Source organism: Carettochelys insculpta, chromosome 25, assembly GCF_033958435.1.
Source record: "Carettochelys insculpta isolate YL-2023 chromosome 25, ASM3395843v1, whole genome shotgun sequence".
Taxonomy (NCBI): Eukaryota; Metazoa; Chordata; order Testudines; family Carettochelyidae; genus Carettochelys; species Carettochelys insculpta.
The window spans coordinates 6,700,686-6,722,895 of record NC_134161.1 but is presented as its reverse complement, the minus strand read 5'-3'; the positions used below and the strand labels follow the sequence as shown (position 1 = coordinate 6,722,895).

At 45.4% G+C, this 22,210-nt stretch overlaps 1 protein-coding gene across 3 annotated transcripts in view; it reads right to left on the bottom strand.

Moving 5' to 3' along the window:
• Positions 1 to 11,321, bottom strand: part of CBL (Cbl proto-oncogene) — a 60,444-nt gene extending 49,123 nt beyond the window's left edge. For 2 of the 3 annotated variants that reach the window (XR_012642512.1, XM_074976826.1), the window contains exon 1: positions 10,959 to 11,321. Coding sequence is in view for 2 of the 3 variants with exons in the window: in XM_074976826.1 (XP_074832927.1) it covers positions 10,959 to 11,105 (147 nt within the window). In the remaining variant the exon portion in view is untranslated. The remainder of the gene's footprint in view (positions 1 to 10,958) is intronic. The other variant, XM_074976824.1, reaches the window with a different exon arrangement.
• Between the last annotated feature and the right edge of the window lie 10,889 nt (positions 11,322 to 22,210).

The following is a 22,210-nucleotide window of genomic DNA, read 5'->3' as shown; positions in this document are numbered from 1 at the left end:
CTGAAAACAAGTTTATTCCATCGGAAAAACAGTAACAAAAAGGATCATGCACCTCACAGAGAAGGGCCTCTTCTGCAGCCCAAACAGCCAATATTCTCTATTAGCCAATCCAAGGAGAGAGAAAGCTCCCTACAGAATGGCATAATGTGACTTTCTAAGTTATTAGTGCTCTCTGAGCTCCAACAGAGTGCTGAAATACTGTCTTAGCACAACAGTGCAATTTCAGTGCTTTAATTCTAAAGCCATTTTATGAAAAGACTAAAACAGGCGCTTGGGAATAAGACTCAATGACCAAGCTCTAGCCTTTGGTGTTAACCTCGAATGTAAAATAAAGCTGGTGCAAAAATTTCCTAAAGTTTTCTACTGTCGTGTAAAACCATTGTTTTGACTTCCTGAGAACAAAAGGCATGAGTAAGATCTCAATTGGCACCAGTGTTGTGCAAAAGGGTATTGCAAAGGAGATCTCATAAAAATACTTCAGAAGATAACTTTGTTCAGAAGGCTTAAGGAAAGTTGATAAGAAAGCCCCAAGAGCAACTCTGTGCAGTGCATCATCTGCACAAAGGCTGGTAAAAAAAACTACTATATGCTACCAAGTAACAGTCTGAAAAGTTAACTGGTTCTCTGTATTACACACTTAAACACTTACTCCATTATTTTTGCCACACCAGCTGTGACTGAATAGCAAATATTTAAACGAAATAACTAATTAAGTCTGCAATCAAGTTCTAATCCATCACTTGGACTTTTAGGATAGGTATAAGAAAAATGGTGTGAGGAGGTCACGTCTTCCAATATTGCATGGCTCATATGAATTTGTACCTTGAAACATGGAAACATACATATTTTGTAGAACTGGAAGGGATCTTGAGAGGTCTGAGTCCAGTTCCTCCACTCACAGCAAGACCTATTGCCATCCCTGACAGATGTTTTTTCCCATTATTATTGAAATCTAACCTGCCCTAGACCCTTCAAAGGCCCCCCTCAAGAAATGAACTCATAACCCTGGGATTACAAGGCCAATTCTTGAACCCCCAGGCTATCCCCTGTCCCCCCACCTTGTCTGCTGCTAAGACTCCACTGAAAAACTACAATTTTCGTCAAGGGAACAACTGACTACATCATGTTTCGAACAGGTGAATGCAAGTCTCAGGATGAAAAGAATGACAGGCTGGAGGAACAATGAATACACAGGTGGGAAATAATTTAGCCAAAGAAACTTCCCCGCCATTCAAAGCCAACACACACAGTGATGGGGAACTCTTGGCCCATGGTCTGGATCTGGACCCTGGGGCTCTCCTCCCCAGCATCTTGCCTGAAGCAGGGTGGGGAGCCCCAAGACTTACGGGCCAGATGAGGCAAGCCAAGGCCAGATCCCTCCCATAGGCTCTAACAGGTTGTGGCACTGCTACCGTTTCCCCAGGGGCTTTATCCCATTGCTCTGACTGGAAGGGATTCCAGCTCATCAGGGCAGCAGAGGACAGTGCCTGAGAGCAGTGTGGGAGTATGCACAGCCATGTGCACCTGGGAATGCTGCCCAGGTAAACTGCACCCCCTTTGCCCAGACCGCACACCTCTCCCATGCAGACCCTCCTTTTTGCAACCTCCCTCCCACCCAGACCCTCTGACCTCACCCTGCTCCTGCCCCTCCCTCCCAGGCCCTTTAGTCCCACCCTGATTCTTCCCTTCCAGACCCTGAACCCCAAACCCTCCTGTACCCTTCCCTGCCACTCAGACCCTGCACACCCTCCTGCCCTGACCCCCACCTCTCTCCTGCCCCCCCCCCGTTACTTTACCCTGCCTCCCACCCACACACCCCACCCACAGCCTGCTCCTGCACCCCACTTCCCCCCACATCATCCCAGCCTCCTCCTGCACATTCCTTCCAGCCTAAAGCCTACACTTCAAGCCCACTTCCTGCCTGCCCCCTCCCATGCTGAACCTCATTTTGGCCCCATCCCAGAGCCTAGAGGGGCCCACAAAATGTACTATCCCTGACCTTGCCTAGACTCTGGGGTTGGTGTGTGAGGAGAAGGAGGGGAGTGTCCTTTTTTTTGGTTTTTCAGTCAGGGACCACATCACTGAGGGTTTTGTTGTTTTTTTTTGGGGGGGGGGGGAGTGCAGTTTGCTTCTCACTTGTATGGCCTCCGACTGATCTGTCTGTAGGTTAGTGGCCCTGACCCAAAAAAGTTCCCCACCTTTGCATGAGGAGATCTGAACAAGGAAAGGAGTTATCACAAGACCGGTGCTGCCACCGGTGCTTCTTTAGGGCTTGCATACATTGTAAAATGAATCTTAACAGGGAACCAAGCTACGAAACAACTATGTCCTGTGACCACAGTTTCACTCTGCAGCATGGAAGAATCCCAACTTTGTCCCCAAAACAAACTACAGCAAGTACCATTATTGCTCCTATAGATCTAGTTTGTTATTTAAACAATTGGGGTTAAAGCTATTCTTGATGTGTTCTAGGGAAACCACACGAAGGAAGCAGACAAGTAAAAACACAGAACAGTCATTTCTCTGGGCCAGCTGTAATAGGAAATGGCACAGGCTCTTATCTCTTGAAACTATCCAGCTATGAAGGAAGCAGATCTACTGTATGTCAGTGACTACACAGACTTATTTGATATTGATATTGATGTTGGACATGTTTTCTCAGAAAAGCAACATATTCTGCAGACATAAGAACATAAGAATGGCCATACTGGGTCAGACCAAAGGTCCATCGAGCCCAGCATCCCATCTGCCGACGGTGGCCAATGCCAGGTGCCCCAGAGAAGGAGAACAGAAGACAATGATCAAGTGATTTATCTCCTGCCATCCATCTCCTGCCCTTGTTATGAAGGCTGGGGCACCATACTTTATCCCTGGCTAATAGCCATTTATGGACCTAACCTGCAAAAATTTATCAAGCTCTTTTTTAAACCCTAATAGAGTCCTGGCCTTCACAGCCTCCTCGGGCAAGGAGTTCCACAGGTTGACTGTGCGCTGTGTGAAGAAAAATTTCCTTTTATTAGTTTTGAACCTACTACCCATCAATTTCATTTGGTGTCCCCTAGTTCTTGTATTATGGGAAAAGGTAAATAATTTTTCTATATTCACTTTCTCCACACCATTCATGATTTTATATACCTCTATCATATCGCCCCTCAATCGCCTTTTTTCCAAACTCAAAAGTCCCAGTCTCTCTAGCCTCTCCCCATATGGGACCCTTTCCAAGCCCCTAATCATCTTAGTCGCCCTTTTCTGAACCTTTTCTAATGCCAATATATATTTTTTGAGGTGAGGAGACCACATCTGCACGCAGTACTCGAGATGTGGGCGTACCATAGTTTTATATAGGGGAAGTATGATCTCTTTTGTCTTATTATCGATCCCTTTTTTAATAATTCCTAACATCCTATTTGCCTTACTAACTGCCGCTGCACACAGGTTATAGTCTCACCATCTTCATGAAACTTTTATTTAAAGTATCCTGTATGACTCTCCAAAGTAAATAGTTTACCGACAAGAAAAGCTGAACAACTTTGGTTTAAACAACTGATGAATTTTAAATAAGATTATTCACCAGACAGCTACTTCAACAACTGAATAACTCTCCATATCAGCTTTTACAAGCAAATAATATCAGCCCTCAAATATAAAGTTACTTGCCTACAAACTGCCTATCAAAAGCCACCTGACTTTTCTTAGTACATCAGCCAAAATTAAGAAAAAAAAAAAAAAAAGTTTGTTTACTTCTCTAGCTGTGCACCTGCAGCACAATGATAATGTTAAAAGGAATATTCACAGCTCTAGGAAACCCACAGTGTATTCGCCAATTTCCACGCACTCCATTCATCCTGTTGCCTTGAACGACTGCTACCAAACAACTTTGGCAGTAAGTTCAGAAAGGCAGCAAATTAGGTGTGCTCACAGTAAAGAGAAATATTTTTTCTGTTTTTTAAGTGACTTAAAATTAGCTGTGATCTTAAAGGGACACCGTCAACAAAAATTTGACCTCCCCATAAAGCTATTTTAAAACTAAAGCTTTTACCATCAGAAATGTTGCTATATTTTTAAATATCTCAGTTAAACCCTTGTTTGAGAACAAACAAACATACTCCCAGGCAATGTTTTCAACTCTCAGCAAGGAGCATCTGAAAATTAAACTGACTACAAACTGTACTGAAACCTGTTTTCTGTTTCCAAGCTGATAGAAATGAAAGCAGTTGTTCACAAAGAGCATAAATAACTACAAGAATACTAGATTTTTAAATTTTCTTCTCGCTTATAAAAGAGATGTTGTAGTTTTACCATCACATGTCCCGTATTTTGAATGGTTTTTTTTCCTTCCTTATTGGTATGTTAAAGGTTCGCACAAATAGGGGAACTACGACTAGAATGAGGAAACAGTGAAACTGACTACAAAAAGTGTGGTCAAAAGCGCTAAGTAAAAAATACCTAAAAGTATTTTTCTATTCTTCTTTCTTTATAACTTTTAACAAGATTAATCAAAAAATGCGGTATTTATGTAGACATAATGTCGGTGCAGAAATTTATTTGTAAGTTACGATGTGACAGTCTCTCTTAAAATTTAAAAAAAAAAAAAAAAAAAATCTATAAATCATGGCTCTCTCTCGACTTCAGCTCCTATTTTCTTTCCAACACTGTTTTTCTAAACAGAACTATGTTTTCTTCCTTTTCTTTTAAAAAAAAAAAAAAAAAAAAAAAATCTATTTTCCCCCAAAATAAAGCACCTAATTTTCCCTTGCAACAACAGCAATTCAGTATCTATCCCATTCTCTGCCAAGGTCATACCTAACCTCATCACTACTGTTAGGGTGACTTGCAACAAAATTGCCAGATTTGTTGTTAATTAAATATGTAAAGAATTACATCTACATTTAGGTTAGAAGAGTGTTTGCCATTTTAGCTCAGCAGCTACCAGTTTCCTCTACATCCTGTAATGTGCAATCTACTATTCTTCTGTCCCATTGAGTTTCAAAACCTCTCTGAAAATGTTCACAACCAGCTCCTCAAATATCTGAGAACTGCATTAGGTTATGTCTTTAGTTCAACTGGGAGCAAGCCTCCCAGCTTGGGTAGAAACATTTGTGTCAGCACACTAAAAATAGCTGTTTAGACATCATGGCATCTGCAGCGTCTTAGGCTGTCCACCTTAGCTCAAGACCATCCCAGCCCAAGCTTCTGCCATTGCTGTGACATCCAGCCCACTATACTTGGTGAGAGCATGAGCCCTGATATCTTTAGTGCATGGCTCACTCTAAACAACACTGTAGACATACCGTGAACGTTCGTATTTGTCTACTGCCACAGATTGTTGTGAAAATTATCAGATTGATTTTTTATGTACACACACACACACACACACACACACACACAGAGCAACTTCCTCCTGCCAAGACACAGCACAAACAAGATATTTGAGAGCATTAACAAATTTTCTGATATCAAGAACTGCTTAACAGTGAAAAGATGATGAAATTGCATAAATTAGACTGACATAAGTTCCGCGCACTTCAGCCTAGTTAAGATATATCGGATGAACACAGGCAGTGCAAAGAAGTTACTGATATGCTTAGTGTGTGATTTATCACTGCACTTTGAGGATTTCTAAGATATTGAAGAGCACAGCCTCGAAGGCATGATTCAACACCTAGTCCCTAAATAAGCAAGCAATTGGCTGAATTTACATAAAGTTCATAAGTTGCCATCATCATCTACAAGAATATACAATGGAGTGAAATTTCAAGGTGGCTGGTAATATACAAATAAGCAATATAATAGAACATATATGCCAGAACCTGCGTATAATATCCTAACATATTTAATGTTGCGTATTTCAATGGGCAAACTGTGGTTATCACCATGTAGATCATTCGTGCGCTAGTCCTTGTCTTTCAGAACAAAGACAGAACACATGCCTGAAGAACTTAAAAGATTTCCTGCTCTACTTTAAGAAAGTTGAAAGAACTGTACTAGAACTTTATATTCCAGTATCCTATTCAATGACATCAAAAGACACTGAAACATAAAAAAAAAGTACAAGATTTTGCTGTTTTATTTAAGGTTTGCCAAAGTGGGGCAGATACTCTTAACAAAACTGTGGGTGGTGAAGCCCTGAAGAGTCTAACCTACATACGGTAAACTTTTAGGGACACTGATTGTACCTACTTTTTACCTTACGGCACCTAGCATGACAGGGGCTGATCAAGAAGTCCAGCTGTAACTAATACCTAAACATTTCCTTACAAAGTAGACAAATATTTAAAGATACTGAGTATACAAATGGACTGTTTTATTCTCCTGAAACAGAAGACCATACTTCAACGAGGAAAAATATTCTTTCAATAGGTGATACTCAGTGTTCCGAGAAAAGTCATTTTTGGTTTGTGTTTGTTTTTTTTGGAAGGGGGAAAAGGTCTAATGAAGCCAAAACATTATTTTAGCTCTTTAACAAGGTGCACCAGACCACAGGAGACAGACAAGCTGCGGCTTGCACTCAAGCACCAAAATATGACCAGCCAAAGGGGGAAAAGTAATGTATGAATATACTTGTCCCCAAAAGTGTGAACAAAAATTTGAATACCACACCCAAAACATTAATTTGCCTACTGATTTTACTAATTTAAATGGTTGCTTTCACAAAAGGCAGCAGATGTAAAATTACAAAATTAAGTCCAAATAAACTATGAAGGTAGACATGGAAAACTAACATAAGAAGTCACTGGCAGCTAACACTGACATACTAGATGCGCCGAGAATATAATGAATGGGACCCAGCTAAAATACCAGAAAGGTTATCCAAAACAAGAACTGGACACTGAAGTGCCACGCTTATTTATCCCTGCAACTGTCAAAATGCGAGAATTACTAAAAACCGAACTTCCCAAATACTGACATGTATTATTATGCTTCTTGCCTGTGTAGTAATTACTCAAGTCATTAGCTTTACAACTACAGTATCTCTTTAAAATCTGAAACAGATAAAATTGCTATTTGTTAAAATTTTAGAATCCTAATATTTCTGCATTAGTGTGTTGATGACGCTCTTGTCACAAGCCAAGAAACACAGAACAGAGCCTTATTACGGAACCTCGTAACACCATCTCAGGAATAAAAATGAGTAAAAAGAGGTAAGAAGGACATCCGCCCCACTGGATAGGGATACAAAGGAGCGCTGCCGAACATTGGAGCTTTGGCCTCATTACGTGTCACCAAAGGTAACTGTGGGAAGAACCTAGGACAAAATTAATATGAACCAAAATAAAGCTTCAGGTGAAAGTTGGGTATATGTAAAAATGACAACACATGGCAGAGAGAACGGAACAGAGATGTTTAACAACTATTAGCTTGTATATGAAATTCACCAGCCACACCTCAAGAACAGCAACGCCTCTGTGCTTTTGGAGTACACTAACTAAATTTATGGGTTAATGAAATCAGATCACTGCACAGATACCATCACAGCATGTGTGTCTAATCTGAAAGAACCCATCAACTATTTTCTTATACACCTGAGCTTATGTATATTTGAAATTATCAGGAAATTGACAACAGAAAAAAAGTTTCTGCAAAATTCTTCACATTCACTCCACCTCCTTGTAATTTTCTCAACCAATTCTTAGTTAACGGTTGGCAATTTAATTGTGTTACAGAAGCAGATTTTAGGCCCAATCCTGCAACTTGATATGTTTACACAGATGTAACAGTCTACACAAAACTGCTGAAACGAAGGGACTCCACACAGATGCAAGTTGCAAGCAAGGAAATCAGACTGCAAGACCCAGGTCATAGTCTGATTTTAATATTTCAACTGTTATTAAACACATAATTAGAGCTTTTACCCACTATATACAAACAAAGGCATTTCATAATGAGGTTGTAGAATTGGAAGCCAATGTTAAATTTAGGCAAAATAAATTCCTCTACATATTTTTGCAGCAACTACAGCATCCCTGTCTTTGCTTCACTGATCGTAATTTCATGGTAAGGAAAATGTGTGGCCAAGAACTTGCTATGCCGGTCAGTGGTGGTATTAGTACCCCAAGATGCTCAGAAAACACTGCTTGTATACAGCAAAATGAGAATCCAAGGTAATTTTCATTTTTTTTTCCCATCCCAACTTGAAGACTTTTTCTTTCTCTGACTAGTCTACGTAGCTGAGCATGAATGCATGCATGTGTATGGCATAAACATGGAAAAGGAGATTCATATTAGAACAAGTCACATGCAGGCACTTACAACACATCTGTATACGCATGAATGCAGAAATATGCATATTTAACACCTTTCCACCATTTCAGTTATCACTTTTATTCTCTCACCTGTTTGTTCTCAGGACCTACACCAACAGAAACATATGCACTTTTCACAAACATTTATTACCTACTGTCAGGCTTTTAATATGGCCTTTAGGATTATCAGTCCAATGGGGTAAGGCTGGTCTTTCTATTTTTCCTGACAGAATAAACAGAACTACATTTGCTTTAGAAGATCCAGCACTTCACTGGCACATACATATGGCTGCGTCAACACGACCAAGTTCTTTTGGAAAAATCAGCCCCTTTTCCGAAAAAAAACACACAGAGCGTCCACAGACAAAAATACGCTCTTTCGATCCAAAATCCAAAGAATGCAGCTCTTCTTTCAGAAGCCCTCTTCCGCTCCTGGAGCAGAAAGAGCACCTCCTTTCAAAAGCTTCTTTCAGAAACACATGTGTACACACACACACACACACACACACACACACATATCCTTTTTTTTTTTTTTTTGGGAAAACACAGTCCCCATAGCACCAGATTTTTCTATCCCTGGCCCGTTCTTTCTAAAGAGCAGGGGCTGCATAGATGCTCTCTATCGAAAGAGCAGCTAAAGCTTTCGATCTGATTTTTTGTGTGTGGACGTGCTCCTTTGAAAGAAGATCTTCCAGAAGATCATCTTTTGAAAAACTGCTGTAGTGTCAATGTGGTCATACTGTTTGTTCAAAGAGGAAGACGTATGAAGTGCAGGCATCTCGAGGGTAACTGTAGGAATTATGCCCACCAGTCCTATCCATCCTGTCCCAGAAGCAAAGGTGGATGGTGCACCACTCCATGAAGTATCACCAATTGCTTTCTACCTGCATCCACTGTGCATTAATCGGCTCTTAACTGGTCCCAGCATTACGAAATATACCACTCATTCTAGACATGCCTGGATCTAAATCCTACGCAAACTTAGTTTCATTACTAAACCATAAAAATTAACAATAGAAAGATAAGATGTCACAACTAACCTTCGCGAAAACCACATATAACAAAGAAAATACATCCTCATGAAGGCTACCTCCTTGATCACTGTGCCCATTTGTGGCATGAAGAACAAGGTCAGGATCACTCATTTAGGTATAAAGTAGCACGCAGATTTATCTTCCATTAAAAACAAGCACTGACTGGGGCTAGTCAGAGCAGTGGCTTCTCTACCAACATACCTATCAGTACTAGGACTTACTTACCACTTTTGGGCTACGTCTACACGTGCCCCAAACTTCAAAATGGCCACGCAAATGGCCATTTCGAAGTTTACTAATGAAGCGCTGAAATGCATATTCAGCGCTTCATTAGCATGCGGACGGCTGCGGCACTTCGAAATTGATGCGCCTCGTCGCCGCGCGTCTTGTCCAGACGGGGCTCCTTTTCGAAAGGACGCCGCCTACTTCGAAGTCCCCTTATTCCCATCTGCTCATGGGAATAAGGGGACTTCGAAGTAGGCGGCGTCCTTTCGAAAAGGAGCCCCGTCTGGACGAGACACGCAGCGACGAGGCGCGTCAATTTCGAAGTGCCGCAGCCGCCCGCATGCTAATGAAGCGCTGAATATGCATTTCAGGGCTTCATTAGTAAACTTCGAAATGGCCATTTGTGTGGCCATTTTGAAGTTTGGGGCACGTGTAGACACGGCCCTGGTCAGGTCACCAAGTCCCGCAGACCACCTCCAACAGTATCCTACTGCCTCATTCTTGTGAGCAAAATTAATTAATGAACCTGGAAGTGTCCTGCTGAGAGTTGTGGGAGTGACTCCTTTCTGATTGCAGCAGCAATCATTTTATGCTATGAAGCATGAGATTTGATTTCCCTTATTTTAGCCTAATACCACATGTTTAGTACAGAGGGAATTATACAGGGTCTCATGACTGGTACTCGAAACTCACTTTAAATAAAAAGCCTCTATTCTGCGCTACAATGCACTGCCAGTAGTCATTCACCAGTGAGCTCTCCAAACCACCAAGGTATCCAGATCTCTGTCTCGCCATGAAAAGAGCAGACCATGCTCAGCGCTGGGGCTGGAATGCCCAAGCACGGTCACAGGCAAGAGCCTGTCTGCAATGTACCTTTCCCATGGTACTGATCACCACTCCAGCCCCTCACCCCCACTCAACAAATTCCCCATCTTCCCCCGCACCGTAACCAGCACCCCCTTGAAGCACAGCCTTCTCTGACATCTTGGTCCTCTCCCGAGCGTGACAACAACCCATCCCAGCCTCTTCCCACAACACATACCTCTCCAAACGTCAATTCCTCCCTCACCTCTCCCCACACCCAGTGCTGCCCTGGTCCCCGGCCCCCTCCCCCCACTCCCCACACCCAGTGCTGCCCTGGTCCCCGGCCCCCTCCCCCCACTCCCCACACCCAGTGCTGCCCTGGTCCCCGGCCCCACTCCCCCCACTCCCCAGCCCAACGCTGCCCTGGTCCCCGGCCCCCTCCCCCCACTCCCCACACCCAGTGCTGCCCTGGTCCCCGGCCCCCTCCCCCCACTCCCCACACCCAGTGCTGCCCTGGTCCCCGGACCCCTCCCCCCACTCCCCAGCCCAACGCTGCCCTGGTCCCCGGACCCCTCCCCCCATGCCAACCCTTCCCCCGCCCCCCAGTTCCTACTTCCTCCCCCGCCCACTCCTACCCCTCCCGCTCCCCCACCTTGTCCATGAGCTTCCAGCACTTCTCCACCATCTTCTTGTCCACGGCGCCGGGCTGGTGCGGGCCCAGGTGGTGGTGATGCGGCTGGAACGCGTCCTTCATCAGCCCGATCAGCCCGCCGGGGCCCTTCTTCAGCGGGGCCGCCATGGCTGGGGGTGGCGGGGGGCGGCGGCGGCGGTCAGGTACCTCCCCCCGCCCGCCTGCCTCGCTCCGCGGGCGCCTCGCCGAGCCCCCGGGCCGCTCCCTCCCCGGCCGGGCGGAGCGAACCGGACTGAGGAGGAAGCGGCGGCTCCAGGAGCTGGGGCTCCCGCGGGTGCGCGCCTGGCTGTGGGTGGGGGGCGGCGGAAGGAGGACGCGCGCGACCCGGACCCGAGAGGCTCGCCAGCCGCTCCCAGCGCCGCCTGCTGATTGGCTGCCGCGGGAGGGGGCCCGGCTCGCGCCCCCGCCCGGAAACCGCGCGCGCCGGCCGGGAGGCGGGGGCACAGGACCCGGCGCGCGCCCTCGCCGAGGAGGCGCCGGCGCTGATTGGTGGCCGGGCCGCGCGCGCGGAAGGGAGGTCTCACGGGAACGCCCCCTTATTAGCCTGGCCACGCCCGACTCCGCCCCCATGTTCCGCGGGGCTCGACTGCCCCACCGTCCGCCCATGAGGGCGGGGTGAGCATGCGCATTGCAGACGTGAGGGCGGGAGGGAGGCCATGGTTAGTGCGGGCAAGAGGCCTGAATTGGGGGCGGGACAAGAAGGAAGTGGTTGAGGTAGGCAGGGGTTTCAAGTAATGCTGGAGTGCGGCCCCTTTTCCCTCTTTTTTCCCATCCATGTGCAGAATAAGTTTTGTTCTGTGCATGATGCAGGGGGCACATGCACCGCCAGCAGAAGCACAGGCTGTGGGCGCTCTGCTAAGCAGCTGGACAGCAGCTGACTCTCCTGGGCGGTTGCCCCCTTCCTGCTCAGCTTACACTGGTGCTGGCCCCAAGGCTCCGGAAGCAGAATTCGCTGTAAGCTGCTTGCTGGGGCAGGCAGGCAGGCAGCCAGGGGAGAGTCCGCTGCCACCCAGCTGATTTGCAGAGCACCCACAGTCAGCAGCATGTGTTTCTACTGGTGGTGCACATCAGTGCGTACCTCGGTGCACATAACAAAACTTATTCCACACAAGGATGGGTTAAAAATTAGAGGGAACACTGCCCAGGAACCTGGGCACCTGCCTCAGAGTTGTGGTTTTGAACGACGGCATAAACCCCCACAGGGTGATGAGTTCTGCAGAGAGCTCCCTTTAACTGGTTATCTAGGGGGAAACAGCTTTGGTCCCCTGTCAACCTAGCCCAAGAGTCACACTGCCCCCTTGGTTCTCTCTTTCCCTCCACTCCCCCATCTTACTGAAGGATGCTCCCTTATGCTGCAAAGCAACACAGCACTCAGTTTACAGGCAATCATGCGAGGCCAGTCACTGCACTCAGGCCAAATGGACTTGAGCTGTCACACCCAGGGCAATGCTTGTAGGCCAGGATCTGAAACAATTTGTACAATGGGACTGTTGAAAGCCATTGAACCAAACTGTAGGCCCTGTGTATAGTGGAATCCACCCAAGCCAGGGGGTGGGGTAGCACCCGTCTGTTCAACACCTGGGCTTGAAATCAGACCCGTAATAAAGATTTATGACAAAGGAAAAGGAAACAAGAGCTATTTACAAAGTTAAAGCAGATTAAACATACACCTGAGTTACAATGTTTAGTTTCCAAAGATAACAGAAGCTTTTTTAGTAAACTAGCTCTATATTAGGCCTAACCCAGCACAAGTGCCATGGGTCTCTTGCTCGTGGCTCATAAATCTTGCTATAAGCAGCACACAGTTCCTTCTTCTTAGGGGTTCTTATCCCCTTTATCCCTTGTGCTCTGAGCCAGCTGCAAGCTCAGCTGACATAAGGAATCCACTTGCATGACTCTTCTTCACCAAGGGGACAACCAAGCCACAACAATCTTTTATCCTCTTTACTGTCCCACAGTGGTTCCTCTGCTGTTGACGGACCTTTCCTGTTAGGCAGGATGCAATGTTTTTTGTTGGAAATCAGCACTTGGCATTAACATCTATCCTGGCTCGTGATGTACTCAGGTAGGTAGGCATCCTTCAGTCTGCATAGACTATGGATCGCGCCCTTTAAAGTTTCAATTGAAGACTTCATTTACAGCGTCTATTGTGACTATAAAGACCCACACGAGAGTGACAGTCCTTGCTGCATCTCTTGCAGATGTAGTGGGTGTCTGGCAAGTCCTTATTGTGCTTTCTGTGCACTCGCTTCTCCTCTGCTAGCTGTCTGATCTTCAACTCGCCCTTCTGAAGGCCCTTGTGTAACCCCTGCCTCCATCTGCTGAAGTTGTCTGCTAGTTCTTCCCAGTTGTCCAGCTCGATGTCTACCTCTCTGAGGTCTCTCTTGCAGACATCTTTGTAATGCAGCTGGGGGCGTCCGGGAGGTCTTTTGCCAGAGGCTAGCTCACCATACAGGATGTCTTTTGGAATCCTTCCATCGTTCATCCTGTGGATGTGGCCAAGCCAGCGGAGTCAACGCTGCCTGAGGAGGGTGTGCATGGTTGGGATTCCAGCTTGCTCGAGGACGGCGGTGTTGGTCACTCTGTCCTTCCATGATATTCCAAGGATGCGCCTGAGGCAGCACAAGTGGAAGACGTTCAGCCTCTTTTCCTGGCGGGCATACAGGGTCCAAGTCTCGCTGCCATAAAGGAGGGTGCTGAGGATGCAGGTTCTGTAGACTTGCATTTTGGTGTGAGTGTACAGCTTGTTGTTATTCCACACTCTCTTGCTGAGTCTGGACAGAGTTGCGGCCGCTTTTCCGATCCTCTTATTTAGCTCAGTGTCCAACGACAGGGTGTCAGTGATGGTGGACCCGAGGTAAACGAACTCGTGGACGACCTCTAACGTATAGTTGTCAATGCTGATTGATGGGGATTCAGCAACATCCTGACCGAGTACGTTTGTCTTCTTTAGGCTGATGGTAAGCCCAAAGTCCTTGCACGCTTTAGAGAACTGATCCAGCAGTTTTTGAAGCTGGTCTTCTATGTGAGACACTACAGCAGCATCGTCTGCGAACAGCATGTCTCTGATGAGGACTTCCTGCACCTTAGACTTAGCTTTCAGCCTTGCAAGGTTAAACAGTTTCCCATCAGATCTTGTGTGCAGCAAGATGCCCTCTGTTGAAGATCCAAAGGCATGCTTCAGGAGGAGTGCGAAGAAGATCCCGAACAATGTCGGAGCAAGCACGCATCCTTGTTTGACGCCGCTCCTGATTCTGAAAGCATCCGACAATGCGCCGTCATATTGGATGGTTCCTCTCATGTCTTCGTGGAACGACTGGATCATCTTGAGTAACCGTGGAGGACAGCCTATCTTGTGGAGCAGTTTGAACAGACCATCCCTGCTGACCAAGTCAAAAGCCTTGGTCAAGTCGATGAAGGCTATGTAGAGTGGCTTTCTCTGCTCCCTGCACTTCTCCTGCAGCTGCCTTACAGAGAAGACCATGTCAACGGTAGACCTCTCTGCGCGGAATCCACACTGCGATTCGGGGTACACCCTCTCAGCAATCTTCTGGAGTCTGCCAAGGATGATGCGAGCGAACAGTTTACCAGTGACGCTTAGGAGGGAGATTCCACGGTAGTTGTTGCAGTCGCTTCTGTCTCCTTTGTTCTTATACAACGTTACAATGTTAGCGTCGCGCGTATCCTGTGGAACCTCACCCTCTTTCCAGCACAGGCACAGTAGCTCATGTAGGGGTTCCAGGAGTGTGTCCGCAGCACATTTGATTACCTCTGGTGGTATACCATCCTGACCAGGGGGCTTTCCTGCTGCAATGCTGTCAATGGCTCTCTTCAGTTCATCCACAGTCGGTTCTTGATCCAGTTCGTCCATTACTGGTAGGAGCTCGACGGCATCGAGGGCTGTGTCAACCACAACGTTCTCGCGTGAGTACAGCTCGGAGTAGTGCTCGACCCAGCGCTCCATCTGTTTGGCTTTATCAGCGATGACTTCACCAGATTCGGATTTCAGAGGTGCCATCTTGTTCTGGGTGGGTCCTAATGCCTTCCTCATACCCTCGTACATTCCTCTGAGATTACCAAAGTCAGCACAGGTCTGGATGCTGCTGCATAGCTGGAGCCAGTGGTTGTTGGCACAGCGCCTGGCTGTCTGCTGCACTGTTCTTCTGGCCACTCTAAGTGCTTCCTGGGTACTCTGGCTCGGTGAGCGTTTGTACTCCAGGAGTGCAGCGTGCTTCTTTTCAATGACTGGAATCATCTCATCGGAGTTAACTTCGAACCAGTCGTTCGTGTTTCTAGCTCTTCTTCCAAACACCGACAAGGCCGTGTTGTAAACTGTATCCCTCAGATGTCGCCATTTGGATGTCGCATCGGCGCCCCCAGGGCCGCTGCGCAGATTTTCCTGGAGGGTCTCTCTGAACTTTTCAGCTTTCTCCGAGTTTGCCGTCTTTCTGGCGTCAATGCGGGGCCTTCCAGCAGGTTTAGAGCGGTACAGCTTCTTGGGTCTCAGCTTGAGCTTGGAGCAAACTAGCGAGTGATCTGTATCACAGTCAGCACTATGATAGCTGCGTGTCAGAAGGACGTTTTTGAGGTTATTACGCCTAGTGATGACCACATCTAGTTGATGCCAATAAAACCACTTGGATATTATCTTTCAATACAGGAAAGACATATTCTAGTTGAGGTGAATCCAGGTAGCAGTTCACAAACATTCAATAAAGTCTAACCACAAAACACGTTCTTGTAATTCTAATACCTCTTTTAACAATACTAGCAGCATCCAGTTAAGCCCAAGTAATTCCTACAAGGTATTGGTCAGTATTCTGCTGAGACCTGAGGACCTTAGCATCTGATCTGCTAACCTCACAGATGCTTTTTTAATGTCGTTGCAGTTGTAAAAAGTAGTGTGAAAGTTAGTGCCATTGCACCATGAGATTAAAGTTTAATGAACTATTTAATCAGTTCAGGTTTTATAACAAACAAGTACTTTTAGTGGCTGGATTGCTTATCTGACTTTTACAAAACAAGCCCTATTTAAGTACTCCCAAATCATATTGTCAAGGAAGAAATGCTTGAGAGTGACTCAGGAACACAGGCCCTGTTGATTGCAAGCAACAAACCCCGATGGAGGAGCAAAAACTGGTCAGTGCATTTCAGCATAGTTTTTTCTGAGGAAGTTTAATACATTACATGATGAGGTTGCTTGCAAATACTGTGTAGTCAGGGCTGTTTGCGTATGGGGAAGTCTCACAGATGTTAGAAGGCCCAGACTTTTTTCAGCACTAATGAGAATTTTAACTGTGAAACTTTAGTGCGAAAAGAAATGTATATAAAAACCTGAACTTGTATTAACAATTAGAAAAATGCAAGAAACAAAATATGAGACATTGGTGTTGCCAATTTTACTGCAAAGTGAGTGGAAAGTAGACAATTAGCAACATGTAAATAAACACACTGATTTAAATTTGAAAATAAATATCCTGATTTTTATCCACCCAGACCTGTTTGTGTGTCGGGTGCATGCAGTATCCTTAAAAGAAGTAAATGCCTGACCACCATCACGTACAGCACCTTTCATTCCATCACAGTCTCTCACGAGCCCCCTGTTCCCAGCACCATTGCTCTGCAGTGACCTCGAGGGTGGAGGACAACAGCCATCACAAAGAACCCTGCAGGTCAGCAGGAGGAGGGGAAACGTTGGCCAAGGACAAAGACCCATCCTATCAAAATCGCTGCATGGAATCGTTGCTATCGACGCAAAGCAAACAGAAGTCTTGATCTGTAAGTCTCTGAGAGACACCCACTCCTCTTATACTATTACCCCCTAGTTCCCAATGCATCTGCTGCTGAAGTACCGCCTGCCACCATCTGAATCTGCACATTCCAGGCAATCAGGATAAAAAGCCTGATGCTTATGATTCCAAGACATCCTTTCTCAGTTATAATAGGGTCATAAAGGCAACAAACCAAAAAAGACTTTGCTTGCTTAATTGTTGACTCCACTGCTCATCCTCAATCAGCTACCTCCCCCCATGTTGTTTTGTGGCGAGCTGAATTATTATACAGATATCGTACAAAAGCTGCATTTCCCTTTTACAAAAATTTTTTTAAAAAAAACAGGTTCCTTTTTCTTCAAATGGAGAATTTTCAGTGAAAATACATAAATAAAAATCAGGAAATGGAGCAAGCAGGTTGCAGCAATTTGCAGGGTGTGGGAAATGCAAAACTTGCAGGTTGAGTCCACTCTGTCAAATTATTGACTAGAGAAGCCATAAACAATCTAGAGAAAGGGATAAGTAGCGAGGTTGTAAAGTTTGCGGACAATACTAAACTGTTCAAAACAGTCAAGATGAAAACAGACTGTGAAGAACTTCAAAAAGATCTCACCAAACTGAGTGATTGGGCAACAAAATGGCCAAAAAAATTTAATGTGTGTAAGTGTAAAGTAACGCACATTGGAAAAAATAACTCCAAGTATACATTCAATATGATGGGGGCTAATTTGCTACAACTTATCCGGAAAGAGATCTTGGGGTTATTGTGGATAGTTCTCTGAAAACATCCATGCAGTGTGCAGAGGCAGTCAAAAATGCAAACAGGTTGTTAGAAATTATTTAAAAAGTGATAGAAACTAAGACAAAGAATATTTTACTCACCCTTTATAAAACTATGATACGTCCACATCTTGAATATTGCACACAGATGTGGTCTCCTCACCTCAGAAAAGATATTTTGGCATTAGAAAAGATTTAGAAAAGGGCGACTAAAATTATTAGAGGTTTGGAATGGGTCCCATATGAGGAGAGGTTAAAGAAACTGGGACTTTTCAGTGTAGAAAAGAGGAGACTGAGTGGGGATACGATAGAGGTGTATAAAATCCTGAGGGGTGTGGAGCGGGTGAATAAAGAAAAGTTATTTACTTGTTCCCATAATATAAGAACTAGAGGAAACGAAATGAAATAAATGGGTAGTAGGTTTAAAAGTAATAAAGTTCTTTTTCACCCAGCGCACAGTCAGCTCGCGGAGCTCCTTGCCAAAGGAGGCTGTGAAGACTAAGACAATAAGAGAGTTCAAAGAAGAGCTAGATAAAGTCATGGAGGTTAGGTCCATAAAAGGCTATTAGCCGGGGGTGGCAATGGTGTCCCTGGCCTTTGTTTGTCAGAGGCTGGAGATGGATGGCAAGAGACAAGTCATTCTGATCACTGTCTTCGGTCCACCCCCCTGGGGCACCTGGCACTGGCCACTCTCGGCAGACGGGATGCTGGGCTATACGGACCTTTTGTCTGAGCCAGTAATGGCCATTCTTATGTTTTGTTCTTATTTCTTATTAAACTGAACCTGCACCTGGAGGCTTCCAGTCATTGGTGGTGTGTTTTTCTCTGTCCATTCCTCTGTAAAGATCGCTGTGCCAAGTTAACTTACCCTTATAAAGTCACACACTTCCCTGTTCTCACGAAGTTTCTCTCCCGCCAGTCCCACAAGGGTATAAAAAGAGAAACTTACTTTCAAGTGTGTTGACACCAGTGACCTTGTATCTTCTACAGACAAAAGCCTTTATGAGCACACTTGGGTTTACCTTGTGACAAGCTGTAAAATGCACATGTCCCAAAAGACCACAGGCCCGCTCTTGACACATGCAGAACTTTGCTCCCACAAAGAGTTTCCATGAGTGCAGAGGGGACTGCTCCCGCTAGCCAAGCTCAGCAGGTTTGCAAGATGATGATCAAAATGTCTAATTCACAGTCCAATGCAGTCAAACAGTTTTGGATACATCCCCTGTAGACTCACGCAGGTCAAGTTCTCACTTCTTTAGTTCTGTGGATGAAAGCTTTTTAGGAGAAGTGGTGCCAAGGAAGCTAATGAAATCTGGCTTGTAACCTGGGGATGGCAGGTTCACCATATGCACCTCCGTGAGATCACAAAATGTGTATCTCTACGCTTAAACAGTAAATGCAAAATTTTAAACAAGAACTCAGTAAATCCTGCACTGGGAGCATAACTGAATTCCACAGGAACAGACTCACTGACTGCCTCACTTTCCCCTCCCCTCCATCCCATCAGGTATATCTGGGAAACTATACAGTCTCATCTCACAGCTATTTTCTACCAGGAAAAAAAAATGGAGGGATTTGTAGCAGGATCACCAAGAATAAGAATTAACCTAATTGCATCCAAAACCAGTGTCAAAAAAAATCCTTCTGCAGGAAACAAAAAAAGCTAGCTGTGGACCGATGACACAGAGGGCTCTTAGTGGTGTTTGCAATAATAAGCATTGCCAGTTCATGAAATGTTCTGAAACCAACATGCTGGACTGTTTTACTGGGTTCTTTTTAGGATGCTCTATTTTGCAAAAATGGCACGGAAGGAAAACCTCCTCTGAAATTACAACTACTTTCTTCATTCCCCACCCCATCTGCAATGGGTTTGAATGTGTGTAAAACAGAACTGTAAACTCTCAAGGGAGATTGCAGAGGGAATTAAGAAGGGAGAAGAGCAGAGCTCTTTTGTGACTTTTTGGCAATCTTTCAAGCTAGCAAAAAAAACATGAAAGGTCATGGGTTGGTTTTGGGTTCTTATTTTTTTTTTTTTTTTTTAACATTAATGGAAGTTTAGAAAGTTCTTCTCCACAGCTATGAGGGCCAGAAGTTTAGTTTTTGCTTTTAAATAACAACTGAGATTCTCAAAAACAAAAAAACATTACCCCAGAAGCTGAGGCTATAAAGTGGGGTGGAAACCACCATATGCCACAAACTGAGCAATGCAGTGTTTGCAACTTATCCTGACTAAATAACATATTGACATGCACGTGCTTGCTTACATTTTATGTGTCCTTTCTTGGGGCATGGATCTCGTCTGCCTTTGTGGAGCCCACTCTGGAGTGTTCTGAAAAAGTGACTCAGAGCAGTGCCTTCCTTTCCGCTGCCTCAGCCTGGATATTCAACTCTTCCATGGCAACTGTGGAAATTACTTGCAAGTTAGCAGCAGCAGTAGCTTTCCTGCAGGACAGAAAGCACACAAACTGTTGCAAAGTTTGTACAAAGGACCCATTTCAGGACCTTCTCAGAGCCCCCCTTCATGCCAGAGTGTGAAATTTCAGCCACTCTGCCTCAGCTTCCCCACCGCAGTCCTCAGCCTTCTCCTGCAATAGATATCTTAACCCTCCAGCTGACCCCACTGGAGAGATCAGCCCCTTCTGGGATAACAGAACCCTTTAGCCAAAAGGCATCAAAACACAAAACGAAAGACTCATCAGCCCAACCTCAGCTGCCAGAGTTTGTCTTAAGGGTGCTTGGGCTTTGGTCCATTCAGCAACCCTATCTCCTGTGAAGGGTTAGATAGGCCACAGTCCTCAGCTCCAAGGGGCTTTCTACCCCTACAAGAGCTGTCTATCTATTTTGCTGCCCAGTCAGTCTCCTCTGCCGAGCTCCTTCAGACCAGCAATGCCCCACGCAGGTATAACAGAACAGGGTTAAGTTGCTGCAGGGCTCCTTGCTCTTTAAAGGGACACGCTACCCTGTATCAGAACTTGCTGTTTAATTATCTCACAGCACTGTGTTGTGCACAAACATTGCGTCGCCGTTCTGTTATAGCACAGTAACTTTTCACATAAATGCTCTGCACTGTGGTATGTTGCCATACACGGGTTAAGTGGCTGTGCAGAGCTTATCCAACCTTGGTATACAGCACAATTCAGCCAGCCTTGGAGTGACAACGGTTTCATAGCGCTAAATGAAATTTCCCCCTGCAGTCACTGTCCAAGCATCACTTCAGCCTCACTAACCTCACGTGGACCTTCTGCTCTGAGAATGTTCATTCCCTGCAAAAATTCCGGCTCATTCTCTGGTTGGAAGCACCCCCAACGGGTTGCTATCAAATATACTAGTTGCAAAGGGGCCATGTGCCAGCTGACCGCCTATAAATCAATACAGGTCGACATGAGATGCACAAATTTTACTCCATTGCCTTTTGGGGGCTTGTAAATATTTCTGGAAACAGACAATACTCTGCCTGGCTTTAATTACCCGGGAGAGTTTTCCTTAGAATTATACTACTGACCTCAAATATTTCCACATCAGTCCAGTGCCATGTTCTTGAGGCTTTTTCCTTTGCATACTAATGTATTTTGGTTAATATTCAAACTCATGTGATCACCGCAGGGTATCAAACAGGCAAGCTAATGATTGCCACAACTTCCCGGTGACAGAACTTGTGGGGGTTAAGCAGGCTATGTTGGGCAAAACATAACAAGCACTGTGGACCTGGTCCAAACCCCATTCAAATCTACGGAAAGACTCCAGGGGACTTGAATGGATTTAAGATCTCACCCAAGGAGCCCGAGACCTGCAGGAACTGAGTGATCGTGTTACTCACCCATCTGCCTCTGCAATAATCCAATAGGGAGGGGTCTCATCATTTAACTAGAATTAAAGTGAGGGCAGAGTTCTTCCAACAGGACACAACATTAGGGAGCTAGTCTTCTTGGTTCTGCTCCAAGCTCTATCACTGATCCGCTTTGTGACCTTCGCCATGTCTCTTATATGTGCCTCAGTTTCCCCATTTGCAAAATATGTGTAAATGATGCTTGTCAAGTACTGAAGATCTACGTCTGAGAAGGACTGTATAAGCACTGGCTGTATGAAACTAGTGCAGTGCTTTACAGTTGCATTCTATACACCGGGGTGTGCAAAGTGGGTGGGGGGGGGGAGTCCTTGAGGAGGCATGAAATTTTGTAAAGGCGGTGCAGCACAATCATCTGTTGGGTCTCAGGCTCATCCATCTCCTTTAAAATGCTGAAATACGTTTCTGTCTTTATGTCTGTGCATTCACATTTATACACTGATTAACAAAGTTTCTGCATACAGACAAAGCCAAGGCCTGGATTCTGCTCTCACCCTGGCTTTACCTTGCAGTCACTCCATTCACCTCTGTGGAGTTACTCTGCTTGACACCAATGGACAAGAGAGGAGAGTGAGGCCCTTAGTGTGTGAAACTGGGACGAGCAGATCGGAAGTTGCTCCATGTGGGGGGATATGAGCTCTGGAATTGAGTGCTCCTCTGTTCTCCAGAACAGTGACCACACTGCAGCTCAGGAGCGACTTGCCAAAGTTAATAAATCCAGGGTTAGCAAACTTGGGGCCTGGTCCCCGGAAGCACCTGCTCTGGTGAAACTCCTGTGATTTCAAGGCAGCGTAAAGGCTTGGGATTTGGTTTACTGA